The sequence below is a fragment of the Harpia harpyja genome, chromosome 6, assembly GCF_026419915.1.
Source record: "Harpia harpyja isolate bHarHar1 chromosome 6, bHarHar1 primary haplotype, whole genome shotgun sequence".
NCBI lineage: Eukaryota > Metazoa > Chordata > Aves > Accipitriformes > Accipitridae > Harpia > Harpia harpyja.
The window spans coordinates 56,705,622-56,723,261 of NC_068945.1; the positions used below are offsets into that span (position 1 = coordinate 56,705,622).

The following is a 17,640-nucleotide window of genomic DNA, read 5'->3' on the forward strand; positions in this document are numbered from 1 at the left end:
TTTTCATACTCTGTTCATGTGTTAGTTAAAAACTGTTACCCTAAATGCTCAAAAAGATGAAAAGAGAACATTTTCAGCTATTACCTACATATTTAATGACTGTATAGCAGATATGGTGGACATGTGCCTTTTCAAGTTTCATTGATCTATAAACCTTATATTATGCAAAATGAAACAGAATGCAGTTATATTTTAAACATTTTTATGCCAGAAAAATAATGAAGATGATAGAACAATGCAACACTAAATATTTAATAACATTCATTAAAAGCCTCATTTTTTTTAATAATTCATGCTTTTCTGCCAATTTATTTAAAATATTTACATCAACTTTGCTTTATTTGAGCCAACTGAGTTTAAAAGCCAGTATTGAATATGTAAGTAATGTCATAGGAATCATATTTGAAACACTGTGTTTTGTTGTCCTCTGTAAGAGTAAAAGCAGCTACTTTTGTATGTACAAATGAACTCCTAGAACATGTTTTGTATGAGTTTATCAGTAACGTGCCGCTGCACATTGTTGACCTCTCCAGGTGGGACATATTTGGAGCCGTCATTGGTACTGAATGTGGGACACTGGAATCTGGCTCAGCTATGGTATTTCTCAGAGACGGAGAAAGAAAAATATGCACTCCATACATGGACACTACAGGTTATGGGAACCTAAGATTTTATTTCAGTATGGGTGAGTATATATTCCTAATGTAATACAACATGTGAAGCATGTGAGATTTAAATTGTGCGGTGTGCCTAGAACTATTTTAAATACTCCTCAGAAGAAGATAGCTCTGGTTTGTGACTGTGATGCCCATGAGGATGTAAGACTGACCACTGTTGGTCAGATGAGAGTCCACCCTTCTGGATGACCACACAGGTGTACAAACACGGTGGGCACATAAATAGGCCTCCCCAAAATATTCTCCCAGATGACACTGACTTGCAGATGAAAACCTTTCTGAATCAGCCAGGGCACTCTGGGTTTAGTAGCCCTTGGTGGGCTTTTCTTCCATGGATTTATCCAGCCATTTTTTTGGCTGATACAAACATTTAGCTCCGGGTTAAAACAGTTTAATATAGAAGTTACATGTAAGATCAGTGTCTAAAGTTCCTTTATATTTAGAGGAGATGTGGTCAGTACCATTGCTGCAAAACCCCATTCAGCTCATGGTGAGACAGCTGTGCCACACCAGCTGAGCAGCTCCCTGTACTCCACTGACTGCATGGGTTGGATCTCCTTTGATGTAAAGGAAACTTAAGCACCTGGTGCACACATAGGTGTGGGTTCACTCTTGTTCAGTCCTCAGGCAGGTTTGTTACCCAAGCACATGTTATTGTTGCCACTTGAGGTGTCCAAGCATATCTGAGACATCAGCACAAGGCTGGCAGGTATAAGCCAGGACCTGGGGGAGAGTCATAGCCTGCTGGAGTAGCACGTGGGGGAGGCAGGCCCCTCCATGGTGTCTAAAATGATCCTTGGTACTAGCATTTAGTCACCTGAACCTGCCTGTTGTGCCCACAGCTCCATAGTTTAACAGTTCTTCAAGTGAAGAATCTTCTTGTCTTGTATCTTCTAATTTCACTCAATGGCCCTTACTCCTTCATTAGAAGACATAGTCATATCTTTGTCATCCTTACCACACCACAGAGGATTTATAGGTACCTGTCATATCCTCCCGCAGTCATATCCATGTAGACCCTGGTGTTAAACCATTAGCATGAGATAGGAGTAGCACAGAGGTGGGACAGCCTTACCTGGTTGAACCACTAGAATAGTTTCTGCTCAAAAGCTCTTACTATATTCATAAACATTTTCCTCTGCTAATGTATTGGTGCACAGTGAGATGCACACAGAGTGTGCTATAGTGTGCTACAATCTCGGAGGAGGTATGGCCTACATGTGGTATCCCTCATGAAAAGCACTGATGTGGTGTTAGCATCATCTGTGGACCTTCCCTGCTGGGACAAAGTCCAACCTCAGTCATTTACTAGGGCTAAGAAAGCAGCCAAGAACAAACCTGTCCTGTCACTTCCTCTCCCCGCTGTTGTTGTCAGTGCAACTCCACTATTTCGGTGTTGCAACAGACCAAAATCCCTATAAACATGGTGATTATCATTCAATACCTCACAGTGTTTTTCCAGAACTCTTATTTTGCACATAAAGGCAATTGCATGAGGTTATTCTCTCAACACCATGTTTAGAGGAGGTGAAGATTTTTGCTTAAAAGTAGAGAATAATAGAATAATAAAGGAGAAGCAGAGACTAAACTTGTGACCTGTACAAGCAACCTTCTGAATCAACAAGAAAAAAAACACTTTATTTAATGAGTGGAAGACCTCATGTTGTTGTCCTATATTGTCGCACATCTCCTCTGTGTTACATGAATTACCAATAAAGCACAGGAAAAAGAGGATGCTTTTTCCCAGTTCTTCCAGGCATTACAACACCTGCAAGAGAAACAGGAAAGAAATTTGCTCAACCTTCTGAACTTAGGGGAGAAGTTGTCAGCACATTCAGACACAGAAGATAGTGGGACCTCACTTGAAAAACGTATTCTGTACGTACTTGTAAATTAAATAAATAATAGTTTAAATATTCAGGCAAGCAGAGGATTTGAAGGGACACATGAATGTTCCTTATTACAGTATAATATGCATCAAAGATTCACATCTTATCTAGTTCTCAGGACTACTTTGCCTAGTCCATTCCAAGAACTGGCCATCTGTAGTGAAAAAAGCAGAGAAAGTGTTTCATATATGCAACCTTTCAACTTTACAGACTTTTCAAAAAAGCTTCCTCATCCTGTTTTTTCCATTGTTTGGGGGTTTTTTTTAATACCTGCAGTACCCATACTGTACAGGGAAATGATGTTTCCTGTTTCAAATACAGATACTTTGCTTTAAAAACTTTTTTCCAGAACATCAAACTAGCGTGATGATGTCCATCTCGTAACTGTAATGCAGAACTTAATGCTCATATTTGCCAATACATCTGCTCTTTTGGTGAAGATTAGTAAGTGTTTTGGGTTCTACTGATAGGAAGATATTTCAAATGCTGCCACATTCCAGTGAGGCAACTATGTCAGACATGTTTTGTGTGATACAATAGACTCCATCCATTCCTTTTAGGATATAGTGTAGACAGTAGAAGCGGCAGCACAACAAATAAGGTACACAGAAGCCTTCCTCGTTTCCTACTAAGAACAAGTTCTTAGCTGCCAGACCAGCAGCTGAGAAGTGTTTAAGAGGTTCTCACATCTGATGTGTGTGGCTGCTCAGAGTCTGAGTACTAAATAACAGTTTACTGATGAGAATGCAAAAAGCACAGCATTTCTATGTAAATAGGATTTAAAGCATACAGGTAGAAGTATTGCTTTGGGCACAGCGTTCTCTATTAAAATAATTTTGATAAACTGATTAAGAGAGGTACTTGAGGTTTTCGTAATTGTCAACCCCCTTGATCTCTGGCATGGTGTACCTAGTCAAATAGTTCTTATAGACTGTGTCCTTAGGGCTGGTGTTCTTTTGTTTCATATCCTAAGTTAAATGGCATCTGGTTGTAAGTATTTTCATAATTATGGCTGATTCCACTTTCCAATAACAAGGGCTTCAATTAATTTTTTTCCCCTGCATATGTGTGTTGTACAGGGGGAACTTGCGATTCTGGAGAATCCCATGAAAATGATGTCACACTTTATGCCAAGATTGAAGGCAGGAGGGAACACATACCTCTTGATACCCTGACCTATGCTGCTTACAAGGTAAGTCATCTTAAACAAAGTAGGTGGATGGGATGGATAGATCAATCTATTTTCAAGCCATCACAACAATGTTGTATGTTGAATTCCACAGGGACAGTCAAACATGACCTTCCCAAGCACATAAATCACGCGCAGATCTTGCAGTGATAGGATGCCTTTGCAGCACGGCTCTGCAGTTATTCCTGATTACTCAACCCCCGAGCAGGACTGCGGCATTGGCTAGTGCTAGGATAACAGGCAAATGGGCAATGGGCAAAAATTTTCAGCGATCAGCTGAAAACTTTAGTGATCATGTCTCCTCACAAATAATTACTCCTGTCTCCACTCAAGCTCCTGCTAGCCACTGTTTGATACTCAGGAGGTATGTCCTGAGAGGGTCAGTCATGGTGGGATCAGTGGCTGGGAGGAGAGTGACTCGGAAATGCCTAGATGTCTTTCCCACGCCTAGTGCGGGGAATTTCACATTTTACACTTTTTCTTTCCATTTTAAAATACAGTTGTGTGCCCTCTTAGAAGGTCTGCAGTGATGCAGGCTTGAACTCAGCCATAGGAGGCGGCTGCTGGCAGTGTGCGCAGGCAGCGTCTCCTCTGCCAATAGCGCAGCCTCCTTCCAACCACGTCCACCACCCTCAGGCAGGACAATGAGGACCTCGAGCTTGCTGTTAGGATCCTTCCTGTCTAGAGCAAGGAAGCACTTAGGCCATGCCTACCCTGAGTAACCCAGTCCTGAGGTGTCCCTATTCTGCTGCTGTAAACAAGACAGCAAAAATTGATATGTAATACGTATACACATGGATGTGCTCGAGATTGAAATGCAGTATGCTTACAGTGTGTGGGAAATTTGGTGGTAAAGATGCAGCTGATTTCAAGTACAGGTCTGTGTGCATTTTCACTGTAACTCTAGCATTCAGAGACCAAATGTTTACAGTAGGGTTTGGCCTGAGTTTGGTTGAGTCACTTGCATTGTTTCATTGTGCGTGGCTTCCCTCCTTGCCTGCTTCTGTGTGAAAGACGGGTAGACCTTTTTTAAAACTAAGGAAACTGTAATTGTAAAATAATAAAAAATTAATCGGGGAACTCAGGGAGAGATAGGATCTGAAATTACACTGCATTCATTGTGGAGTTTTTTTTAAAACAAGCAGTTTTAAAGCTGACATCCTCTTTTGACATAATGAAGGTCTAATTACATTGCTTTAGGACAAAGGCTTCATAAAGCAGTGATTTCATTTATTTCAACAACATAACATCCTCCCTACATATGCCTGTGAACTCATGCTGTTACTCCATTCTCACGTATTCAGACTAGACATGCCATTACCCTGTGTTTGCTTCTCTGAGCTGAAAGGCTCCAGGACAAATACCATCTTCCATTACCAACTGAGCACTGACAAAATAAACTAGTATTTTTCAGAACACGGAAGGTACAGTCTTTTCTACAGTGTCTTTACAACCAAACAATCCGATCCCACTAAAGTGATAAGCAGCACTGGTATCCAGAGTGTTAATAGCTATGCACATAGTATAAAATTATGTGCATAGCTATTATTTGGGGTCTTCTGTGGAAAAAGGTGGCTAAAAAAGTTAACAGAAATGAAGCAAGGAGAGAGAAAAGCACATGTTTGGTTCAGCACATTTGAAGTTGCTTTTCTATGTTAAATAATACCTTGTGATCTTTGTTAATATTATTTGTTTTATTTAAGCTTGATTTAATTTCTTTTAAAGGTTCCATCTTTGGTTTCTGTTGTCATTAGTCCGGACCTGCAGACTCCTGCAACGAAGTTTTGCCTGAAGCAAAAGAGTCACCAAGGCCACAACAGGAATGTCTGGGCTGTGGATTACTTCCACGTCCTTCCAGTGCTCCCTTCCACAGTGACTCACATGATCCAGTTTTCCATAAATTTGGGTTGTGGAACTTACCAACCTGGTAACAGGTACAACCAGCGAGATCTCTCTTTTGATTATCAGCTTTTTAGTACATTTTGGTTTATAACATCTACATGAGTATTTGGAATTATTTTTTCTCAGAAGGAATGAAGCCAATTAATAATGACAAATATAAGCTGCTCAAAAGCTAATGTTTCTCCTGATCTCCACAGGCCCAGGTTTATATATCATCTCACATGCAATAAGGAGTCTATTAAATAGCTTTCCAGGTCAAAACTTGGTTTTCTTAGTCCATTATTCTGAAATATGCTCATGATTTCAGAGCAACTTTTGCTTCAGTTTCTAATGGATATGAGATTTACCTCTTAATACTGTGTACGGGGTATTAAAGTATTAAAGGCAGTGGCAGAAACCTGCCCTGCTGACCTCCCAGAGATTACTAATGCCACAAGAGTATCTAATTCTTGTAAGACTGGTGATAAATGGTCCTCATCTTAACGACCATCAGTGTGAGGACCTCACTGTCTGTAGACCGACCACAGAACTCTTCTGCTGGCTTCACTTCATCGGGACATTCAACATGATTTTTTCCATGGAGTTAAGGGAGAGCAAAAGGGAAAGAAGGGAGTCATTTGCTGCTCCATATTGCGTAGAATCATAGAAATGTTGGTTGGAAGGGACCTTCACAGGTCATCTAGTGAAACCTGCTGCTGCAGGTGGGGTTGTTACCAGCATAGGTCAGGTCAGCCATGGCTTTGCCTATCTATGACTTGAAAATCGCCATGGATGGTTATTGTGCTACCTCTCTGCATGACCTGCTTAAGTGAAAAAGTGTTTCCTAACATCCAGTACAAAACTCTGAAGCCATGTCCTTATGGCCATTGCCCTTTCTACTGTGCCTGCCAGTACTAAGGAGAGTTTGGCTCTGCCTTCCTTGTGAGTGCCCTCTGCACCATCACAGGCTGCCATAGCTCATCCCTCCTCACCAGGCTGAGCAAGCTTGCTCCTCAGCCTCTTCTAGCTCGATGCTTGAGGCCAGGGACATCTTGGTCATCCTCTGCTCCACTTCTCCAGTTTCTTAACATCCTTCTTCAAATAGGGGACCCAAACTGTCCACTGTTCCTTTTTCCTTATGTACATGTGAGGCTGTTCATCCTGATATTTTACAAGGATTGAGTTACTTTATATTTTTCCAGAGTCGAGAGTTTAAAGTAAGATGTAGATGCTTTCACATCCATGTCCCATGGCACCTACTTCCAACTGGAAAAAGCTGCATTAGCACTGACAGTCCTAGCAGCCATGCAGGGCAGCAGAATTCAAGGGGCAGCAAAAATCAAGGCATTGCACTTAAATTGGATAGGAAGGGAAGGCAGCAACATTCTTCTACATGGAAAGTGAAAATTTTGCCTGTAAACACTCCTAGCCTGTAAATATGTGTTATATAAAGTCTCTGTCTCAGTCTGTTATCTGATGGGGATTACTACATATTTTGAAAGATTAATATTCTTCCTTTGTGTAAACTATTTCTGAAGCAGAAGTGAGCTTCTTCATAACAAAAGAAGCTCTAGGTCCCCATTATCCCTATTTGTTATTCCCAAATAAGGCAGCATTTCCCATCTCCTGGTGTACAGCATTATTCATAATGCTTTCATTACTGCAAATGTGAGAGACTCGCACTGAATATATGCAGTAAATATGACCCTCCAAGGTATCAGTATAGTTAAATCTGAAATAAATTAGTCAAAACCTCTATAAACCGTTTTAATACACACAAGATCACAGTGATGGTACATTTAAATAAAGTAATATTGTCAGCAAATTATAATGAAAAGGAAAAGTTATAATCCAATAATTTAGTATTGAGATGATGAATTATGACTTTTATAATGTTCCACTGACATTACTTAAAATAAAACAGAATATTACAAGCTAATTATATGGAGGAAATTACAAGAGTATTTCAGTAAAATACTAAATCCATAATAAATCAAGCACTTTCCCTATTACTTTTTCAAGGTCTTCAGAATGCAAGACAGCTAAGGCTTTCCTTACACTCCTAAATTGTAAACAATGTGGTTTTTTAAAATATGCAGTGTAATAGGGAAGGAAAAATTTCTAGTAGGATCTTTTTGAAAATTGAACTTGTCAATGAACTTTTGGGAGAATGGGTTTATTAACTCATTGACATAGATTCAGTGGATTGTCTCATAGAGTTTCTAAACTGTCTGTACATAGATGGTTTGGTTTACTACTAGTCCATGAAACCAGAGAACAGCAGCCTTTTTCCAAGCAAATCTGGAGTTTTCACATATGGTTATGTCACAAAATTCATAAAAATTCACTACTGAGCGCTCCAGGCTCTGTGAGGTGGGAGAAGCCTCCAAAGACCACTATTGCTGGGCACTCTCTGAAGGGTGCCCTTCCACAGGTCCTCTCCACCCTCTGCAGTCCTTGGTGCGGGCTGGCCGTTTTAGTGCTTTTCTGATCTCCATTTAGGCACAATGGGTGAAGGAGTCAGATGACTGAGGAGTCCAATGAAGTTGATATTTATCAGCAACAGAAAGGAAGAGCCAGCCGATGCATGAATAACTAGTGGTCTTTTACTTCTGAAGATGTAATGGTTAGCAGCTGGCAGTTATAAGTGTCCTGTGCTCACATGATGCTGTCTAGCTCTGATTAATCCAAGTTTTCTCCTCATTATTTTTGAAACCATTTCTAGCTGAAATATGAGAGTAACAACAACTCACTTAGCAGCAGCAGCATAAAAACACTAGCTAGACGGTGGCCAAACAAGGATTAGGTGTTTAAACAATCCTCAGTCTGCAGACTACCCTTTTGGTTTTTAAACACTCAGATTTGTTTCAAGTTTGTATTTTCAGGATTTGTTGTATTCAGAGTCTGCTTAAAATTATTTCATGTTTCAGCATCAGTTATTAGGAATGGCAGATTTGGTGGTTTCTCAGTGTTGGTACTTCTACATTGATATCTGTGCCAGGTAGGCTCACAGTGTCTTTCTCCTTTCTTTCCTTCACTGTGTTATAAGCGTCAGCTTGGAGTTTTCAACCAACCATGGTCGCTCTTGGTCCCTGCTCCATACCGAGTGTTTGCCTGAGATATGTGCTGGGCCTCACCTCCCCCACAGCACCATCTACGCCTCTGAAAATTACAGCGGGTGAGAGTGTTCTCTGCAAAGCTAACTGGGATGCAAGATTAGAGAAGTGAATTATAGGTGACAGAAGAAAGCAGCAAAGCACACAACCCTGTGTCATCTTTCATTTTTGAATAGCTGAGGAGAGCAAGGCAGAAGTGTTCTGGTCTCCCTGGCTGCCCAGTAATGAAATTTGAAATATATGGGGCTGCTTCTCTGGTATAATATTATTTTTCTGATGCTAAAGATAAATTACAAAAAAGACCCCTGTGGACAGCATGCTGGTAATTAGAAGAAAAGTTATACTTTGTCAAAGCCACAAAAGTTTTCTTCTTAGTCAGAGGAACCATCAGTCAAAGCCATATTTACATCCTCAGACACCTTTACGCACTTGGAATCCCAATATTGGGTTATAACGAAGCACATCCTCTGTACTTCTGCAGATGGAGATGGTTGTTAGTGTCACTTTCTTATATCAACTCTTCTCTTTATTAAGTCTCTTTGGTACTGTTCTGACCACAAAATGAACTGTGACATCTTGTTGCATAGCGCAAATCCCATGACTGTGTATCCTTCTGTATCCCAACTTCCACAGACACTTCAGAGCAGTGGGTATGACTATGAGAAGCAAGTGTAGTTGAAGCATTGCTATGCTGGTGACCCTCCCATTCCTGTACCATTTTCATGGGGACCATGACCCCCGGTGTGCATAGGAAGTCTAGCCCCCGTGGATGATATAAGAATGATGGCCCAGACCACAGCAGGCCAAATCCTCTGTGCCCCTCTTCTCACCCCCAAGGGTTTCCACCAAAGAGAGTTCAGTCATACCAAAAGGTTTAATTCAGTATGCAATTTAGGAGATATTCATTGTGATGGAGAAGTCACTACAGCGAAGCAGGTTAAGGTCTTTGCTGACTTCATGCATTCATGCAGGGGAAAAAAATGGCTGGGTTTTATGATGTAATAATTAACATTCATATTGTACGAAAATGTCATGGGCCATGTTCTTTTTTTCATTTGTATTTTCCAAAGCTGCAGTAACTTCACTGCTTCATTTGAGCAGATTTTAGAATTTAAAATTCTCACAAAGCTTCCAGTATAAGTAAACACATCTGCAAAACATACAGTTGCTTAACGACTATCAATATAAAATGCTAGCATTTGTGTTATATGTATTTCAGGTGGAACCGAATAACTATTCCCCTTCCCAATGCTGCATTAACAAGTGACACCAGGATTCGATGGAGACAAACAGGACCAATCCTTGGAAATATGTGGGCAATCGATAATAGTTAGTATTCTTATCCATGATCATGATACATCAGAAGAGTAAATTTTTATGTGCTGCTTCAAGTAAACATATTTTCCACAATCACAAGTCAAAGGATTTTCAGTTTGTTAAATTCCTTTTCTTCTTATCTGCACTTGGTAACAGATGCATTTTGAAGCTAGAGCAGAATTCTGTTACTTGAAAAGACAATAGCCTAGTAGAGTACCCTTTTTTTTTTCCTTTTAATTGAATACTTTCCAGGAAAATATATTGCTAACAAGGGCTTAATATAACACTTCCTCTAACTGCTTAGTTCTACTTACATAAATAGGTACTACACAGCGCTATTACGGACATGTACTGCACCAGACTAAGCAATAGTTACAGCATCTGGGACATATTTTTCCTTCTGGACATAGAAGACCATCATAAAGCAATGCTGCTACCAAAACACTGACAAAACTTTTACATTGTTTACAGTACCTTCAGGGGGAAAGTACCATCTGTCTCAGGGAACTGTTCTTCTTTTAGGAAATTATTTTTCACTTACCTGTTCTTAAATGGATGTGGAGAACTGGGAGGAGCTTATATTGACTCATATGATTATAAAACTTAGTGCAGAGGATAACCAGGGCCAGTCTTGAAAGGAAATACTTTAAAGCACAGTAAAAGTTTATAGCAACACGGGATATAATAAATACAATGTATGAAATGCAGAAATAAGCACAATTGAAAGGGCTAACTATGAGGAGGTGCAAATTTTTTTAGCTTGCTTATTAGCCCTAAATGATTTGGGACTAAGTAAACTACATCCAGAATTTGTTTTGTTAGATGTGTGAAGTATGTAATTTAAAGATTACAGTGATGTACAATTGCCCATGAAATTTTGTAGTGATTCCCAGTAAGGTTTGATATGGAGCCTGGGAATGGTAAATAGTTACATTTTGCAAAATTATTTAAATAAATTAATGCCTAGTATTGAAAAGAAAATCCTTGAAGCTGATAAGGTAATGCCACAAATGAAAGTTTTTCACAAAAAGTAATGAAAATTATTCTCTTAATCATATTAATGGGAAGTAGCATCATCTTGACATTCTGGATAGAGTATTAATGCTTGTCTTTAGAGATGATGATATACATCAAAAAGAAAGTAAAATGAAGGGAAAATTTAGGTATATAAACATAAGAAGATGTCTGTGAGTATCTGCAAAGATGACTTGCTACCTAACAAAATGCAAACTGTAAGTGTTGGAGACACTCACAGATATTCACAGAAAGAAGAGTAAGATGAAATCAATCCAAGGGTCCAAATTCTTTACAACAGAACAAAACAAGATTTTGAAAATCACTGGACAATTCATATATCTGTACTACCTTTGCTTGTAGAACAAAATACAATTCCATCAAAGGATGCTGCATGCTCCAGTGTGTACCATCTCAAAAGAAGTTTTACCAACCATCTGCCTGCTCCGAAATTTGTTTGAGGTGTAGAACCATGATACGGGAATCAAGTCTTAAAGATGAACATGTTTCTGAGGTTTTGCGTGCCTCCTTTGTTAGATACTAGCGAAACTGAAGCTTTACACTGTATTGTAGGGAAAGACTTATAAATATTGGAACAGAACTCAAATTCTTGAAGAAAGGAAGATTTTCAAGGATTCAGCACTCTTGACTTCTAGCTTCACAACTGTTCCTTATGTAAATTAAGTTTTAAATGAAATCTGGAAGCTGGCCATCTTTTAGAAACACTGGAAAACTGCCAGTTTCCATAAAGCTTTTTCAATTTTGAATGACATCATTGCATCTTTAACCCTTCTACTTTTACCACCCCCTCAAAAAGACCTCAAAAGACACAAATAAATCAAACAGAACAGAATTTTTCCACCCCGAAAAGTGAGAAAATCTAGAAATCACATGAAATCTGATGGGGAGTTAGTTACAGGGAGTAGCTAACAGGGATTTAGAGTGCATCTGCCAGGGAGTACTGACACACTGCTGTGACGGGCATCATAAAACTAGGAGAGGGAATAAGTACTGCTTGTTACAGATGATTTCAAATTGGTGGCTATTTGGATGACATTCCAGAAGCCACAGTGCAAGTGGATAACTCCAAGTAATAGTCATTCTTCAACAGAAAAGACAACACTATTCTTGGTTAAGGTCTGTTTATCATATTGTATTGAAAGAACATTGCCCACAAGTTGTGCTTTGGGCTACACCCAGATTAATGCATTTGATCTATACCCAGATTAATGCTTTTCTTTATAGTAGTGCAATGAGATGTAAATTATACTGAGATTTGCTCATCTTTCCATCCTTCATATTTTTCACAAATTATCAACACTGTCAATTCGAGTCATTGGAAGAAGATGAAGTAAAAGAGTAAAACAAGTCTGGAGTATTTTTGAGCGCATATGATTTGAGTTTTATTCCATTTGAAACAATCAGTGAAAATGTATCATACTTAATAGTTACTTAAGACATATCAGGGCAGGTTCTAATTCCAATTAAGTCCAGTGCAGTTAAGTATGTGCATTTCAGTGAGAGAGGCAGCAGCACATTTTTAAAATCTACAAGATTGCTATTGGAATGTACTGATACATATATATTGGATTACGTCTCCGAAATAAGATGAAGAAAAGGGAAGGCAAGAAAATGGTCAATGCATAGCAAATCATCTGATCTCATTCACAGTCTTAGAAAAATCAGGTACATTAATTAAAACATCACTAGTGTCTCAAGCCACAGATAGACATTACCTATTAAATAATAAATTGTCCCTGGCTATCCTTGACACAGTCAAATGCATTTTACCCTTTTGTAGACCTCTTGCAGCTAGTGGGATTAAGATAAATACACTAACTGTATGATCAGGCCTGTATACTTTCTTGTATTCTTTATATTCTGTTTATAGAATAACATAATCCTTCATTCAACTGATTTCTTTTCTCTGCAGTTTATATTGGTCCAGCTTGCCTCAAATTCTGCTCAGGGCGAGGACAGTGTACTAGAAATGGCTGCAAGTAAGAGTTATAATTCAGTACTTGTATTCAATTTCTGTCACATAGTTCACTTGATGGTCTGAAAGTTGAAGTGATTTTCATTTCAGCCCTTGCTTTTTGAGATGACTAAATATAAAACTAGCATACACCTCAGAATGCATAAAACTCACTGGAGAGCTAAAGATTAATCTTTCTAAATGGCAGCATATTTAATATTTTTTTAATAATTTTCTTTTGGGAGAGAGTCTAACTTCCAGTTCACCTTAAAATGTGCTATAGAGCACACTGAAATGTCAGTGATGCATGCTATATACTGGTTTTAGAGGTGATTTGGGACTGTATCACTTTTATATTAAATTTTGGGAAAGAATCACAATTTTCATAGTTCTAATATCCCGTAGCCTAACAGACCTCAAGGACAGAAGGTCAGCACTCCACTTTTTTCTGAAAGTCAGGCTTGTTAAAAGGGTTCCAGCCTAAAAAGTAAAGGTACTTACTCAAAACCAGTAAGCACATTCAAAATATTGGTGTAACTATTTTTAGGTATTAACAAGAACATGACCCACAGGGCATTCTGTTCTGTTACTCAGTTTCTTGTAATCACATGTGACATGCTACAGATAAAAGCAAATTAATCATTTTATATATGAACAACTGTAAATTATGTCAGCAGTATTTTTGTTCCAAAAAATGAATAAAAATATTTCTGTATTGCTTTTTATGTGCAGATTGGTGGGGTGTTCACAACTATGATTTTTTAAAATTGGAAAAGTAAGTACTACCTAAAAGAAAGTCGTTGGCTATGCAATAGCTAAATAAAGTTTAAAGAGGTTCTTGGTCCTTAGATTTGAGAGAGACTTTGTAGGCATCTTCAGTTCATGAACAACTGCAGCCACTGTGTTGGTCTGCCAACCAACCACAGGAGAAGATGGGTCATTAATTATGCTGTTCAATCTTCCTCACCCGCAGGTGCGACCCCGGCTTTTCAGGGCCGGCATGTGAAATGGCATCACAGACCTTTCCCGTATTCATCTCTGAGAGCTTTGTCAGCTCCCGCCTCTCTTCCTACCACAATTTTTACTCCATCCGGGGGGCTGAGGTCAGCTTCGGCTGTGGGGTCCTGGCCAGTGGCAAGGCCCTGGTCTTCAACAAGGATGGGAGGCGCCAGCTTATCACCTCCTTCCTTGACAGCTCCCAGTCCAGGTGAGAGGAAAAGAGCAGTAAAGGGAGGCAAAGAAATTGGGGAACCCCTTCCCTTCCAGCTACAACCTTGTGTATTATTAAGCTGATTGATTTAGCAGGAAGAGAAGTTTTTTAAAAACTCCTAGTTCCATATTTTAATGGTGATTTCATAGCCTTGCTTTTTCTCCTCCTGCTTTGTAAACAACAGAGCCCCAAACAGACTGGAGGGAAGTTGTCGTACAGCAAGGATGGAAAATATGAAATGTTAATATCAAACCTGAGTGTCAAAGCCAAGTGCTAATTAATTATTTATAAGGTTGTGTTTATTTGACAGCTTGTGGCAGCTGATTAGATCCATTCACTATCTCTCCCTCCCCTTCAGTGCCTAATAAATAATTAAACGCTGTAATGATTGGCATTTTTTAACTGTGTGTGCCACATTGCATTACTTGACAGTAAAAACAAATTGCACGTACAAAACCCCATAACTGATATTTATCAAAATTTGTCTAGATTGAAAAGATCTGAAAACAACCTGGTTAGGAGAAAAAAAAAATACTATGCAAATGGTACCCTATAAATATTTGTGTAATTTTGATCCAGGTTCCTGCAGTTCACACTACGCCTGGGCAGCAAGTCGGTACTGAGTACCTGCAAAGCACCCGACCAGCCTGGGGAAGGAGTGCTGCTGCATTACTCCTACGACAATGGGATTACCTGGAAACTACTGGAACACTATTCTTATCTCAACTACCATGAGCCAAGGTATATGCATAAATATTACGAGGAGTGTTATCTACATGCAGTTAATGCTGGTAGTGGTAGTCACTGCAATGCGGAAAGTACATCTGCCCACATGGTATGGGAATGAGTGGAATGAAGATCTTTTACTTCACACTGAAAGTTATCGCTTTTCCTCAAAATTTTGCAGCTGTTCTGGGCACTTCCCATTTTTGCCTGCTTCTATAAAAATAAACACATGGATTTAATGACATTTGAGTCTCAGGTGATGTGACAGAGCAAGCTGAGGCAGTGTGGGATGAGGGGTAGAAATGTACTTGTGGGAAATAGGGGCATGCCTCTTCCCGTGGAAGCAGCCACTTGTAAAGAAAAATTAACATAAATTGTTTGTAGCTTTGAAGCCATAGATACCTTCACTACACCATCCTCTGGGATTAGGAGTTTGTAGGCAGCGTAGGACAGCTAAGACAAAATCCAACTGTGAGGGTCTCTCCAGGTCAGCAGGGAAATTGCACCTGCTCCCATTGTGAGGGGGATTACATGACTTTGTGCCTGTGCCTGTGGGTTGGACTCGGTGCCCTGGGAGGACCTGCTGGTGACTGTGCCTGGGAATTGTACAAATCATGAAGAAGCTGAACAAAGAGCTCGTCTCATCTAGCAGCATCTATGTTTGGCACCAGATTAGAGAGGAATGTATCTGATGTATTTAGAGAAGAAGGTATTCTTTACTGTTACATTTGTGAGACCATCCACCAATTTTCATAAAGCAATGCAAAATCAGGAGTCTCCATGAGCATACCTGTACTGCAAGCCCAGAACAATCTGGGCTGGCTCTGTGCAAACCCACTCAAACCTGGAAGCATCCGCCTTCATGGGGTTCTGCCAATAGAGCCAATAAATCCCAATGAAAGGAGATGCTCTGCAAGGGGGCATGAGAGGCAGGGCCGACAGTGGCATCGTGCGTCCCATCCCAGCTGGTCCATTCCTGCCCAGGGACGGCTTTGCACTAGGTATTGCCCTGCATCCTCTTCTCTACCCCTCCACGCAGTTCCAGGATAAGGCCTGAGTCAACCCCAGGTAGATAGTCTGCAGGTCACTTTAACTATGTATAACTTTCCTTATTTGTATTTATTGAGCTCAGATCAGTGCATTTAAAAAAAAAACAAACTAGATTTCCTCATCTTGTTAATAACTCAGTACAAAATATACAATATACAAAATGTGATTAAGAATATCTTAATGGAAAAATACTTGTAACATTAAATCTATTTCCCAGGACCTGTAAGAAATACTGAAAAATCTGAGAGGAATGACTGTATTTGGTAGAAGTATACTGCATGTGGACTTTAATTTCTGAAGTTTTAAATGTTTCCAAAGGAAAGATCCTACAAACTGGAACACTCATAAGCCTTCTTCAAAATTTCCTTTCCTGTCCTTTATTGTAGTCACATATATATTTTATATGGCCCTGTTTCTAATTCTTAGATTCAAGATTACAGCTGTAGGAATTCTATTTCCCTAAAGGTTTTTAATATATAGCACTATGAAATTTTTATAACAAAAAGGAAAATACACATTCCGGTGACTGATTTTAATGAAGTTTAAGATATAAATGTAGTAAATTATATTGATGCCAGAGACCTTTTTTTGCCTTTTGAGATTAAGTATGAAACACAATTTCTGTTGTTCTGACAGGGCAAAGAGCTAAGCACAACATACACAGGTTAGAAAGGTTTTGCCATGGGATATGTATAGTCCACTCTGGGTAGATAGAAAAATGACAGACATACAAATCTGAAGATAATGCTGGCAATAATTATGATGAAGAACATGAAGAAAGCTTCACCTTTTCATATAATGTTGTCTGAAAATATCAGCATTTTTGGTAACATAGATGGACTGCTGCAAAGTTTGGTAATCAATCTGTAACCAGAAATTTAATTAATCTTCAGTCATACAAAAAATAATTACACATTTAATGTTCTGCTGAAAAGGTGCATTTAATCTGCTAACATTTGACAGCTGCATTTTTCTTCTGAGCAGAACAGCGGTGGCTTTTCAATATTAGGTATGCGCATAGCTTGAAAGAATGAGATCAGAGCAAAGGTCTCCCAGCTGGTTTTTAAGAAATCTAATGGTGGCTGGTAATGTTAGTAGGAACACTTTTCTTCTCTGCAGCAGAAAAGTCATTAGCAAGAATCCCCCTCCCTCTCCATCTATCTCCAACAAATCAAAGCCAGACAGGAGAAGCTGTTATAACTGGAGATGTAGTCAGGTTCTGCATACTAAACGTATGTGCCATAGATGGTGGTTTACACCAACGTCTTTAAATTGTGTTTGCTTAATCCCCTGGGATGATAAATTTATTTTAACATGTGTTAAATATTTTAACATCCAATAGGTGTATCAGTGGTGTATGTCATGATTTAGGATTTTCTGTAAATTACTGTCAGTGAGAATTAGTGTCCACGTGGGTAAGCTTATGAGAGTTAAAAGTGAAAGGGAGGATGCAGGCATCAGAGACAGCCACCAGCAGAGAAATATGCCCAGGATTATAACAGAGCATTAGCTCACACAAGTGCCAAGTGCTTCACAGCATATGCTGGATACAGTGCTCCTCCTAGCCAGGGTACCGGCTTTCCTCAGGTTCACCCT

The 17,640-nt window shown here is 39.3% G+C and overlaps 1 protein-coding gene across 2 annotated transcripts in view; it reads left to right on the forward strand.

Annotated features, from left to right (window-relative positions):
* Positions 1-17,640, forward strand: part of RELN (reelin) — a 307,068-nt gene that overhangs the window by 188,616 nt on the left and 100,812 nt on the right. For both annotated transcript variants that reach the window (XM_052789505.1, XM_052789506.1), the window contains exons 12-19: positions 534-685; positions 3,646-3,758; positions 5,481-5,689; positions 8,686-8,814; positions 9,972-10,081; positions 13,017-13,083; positions 14,032-14,265; positions 14,848-15,009. In XM_052789505.1, the coding sequence (XP_052645465.1) occupies positions 534-685; positions 3,646-3,758; positions 5,481-5,689; positions 8,686-8,814; positions 9,972-10,081; positions 13,017-13,083; positions 14,032-14,265; positions 14,848-15,009 (1,176 nt within the window). The remainder of the gene's footprint in view (positions 1-533; positions 686-3,645; positions 3,759-5,480; positions 5,690-8,685; positions 8,815-9,971; positions 10,082-13,016; positions 13,084-14,031; positions 14,266-14,847; positions 15,010-17,640) is intronic.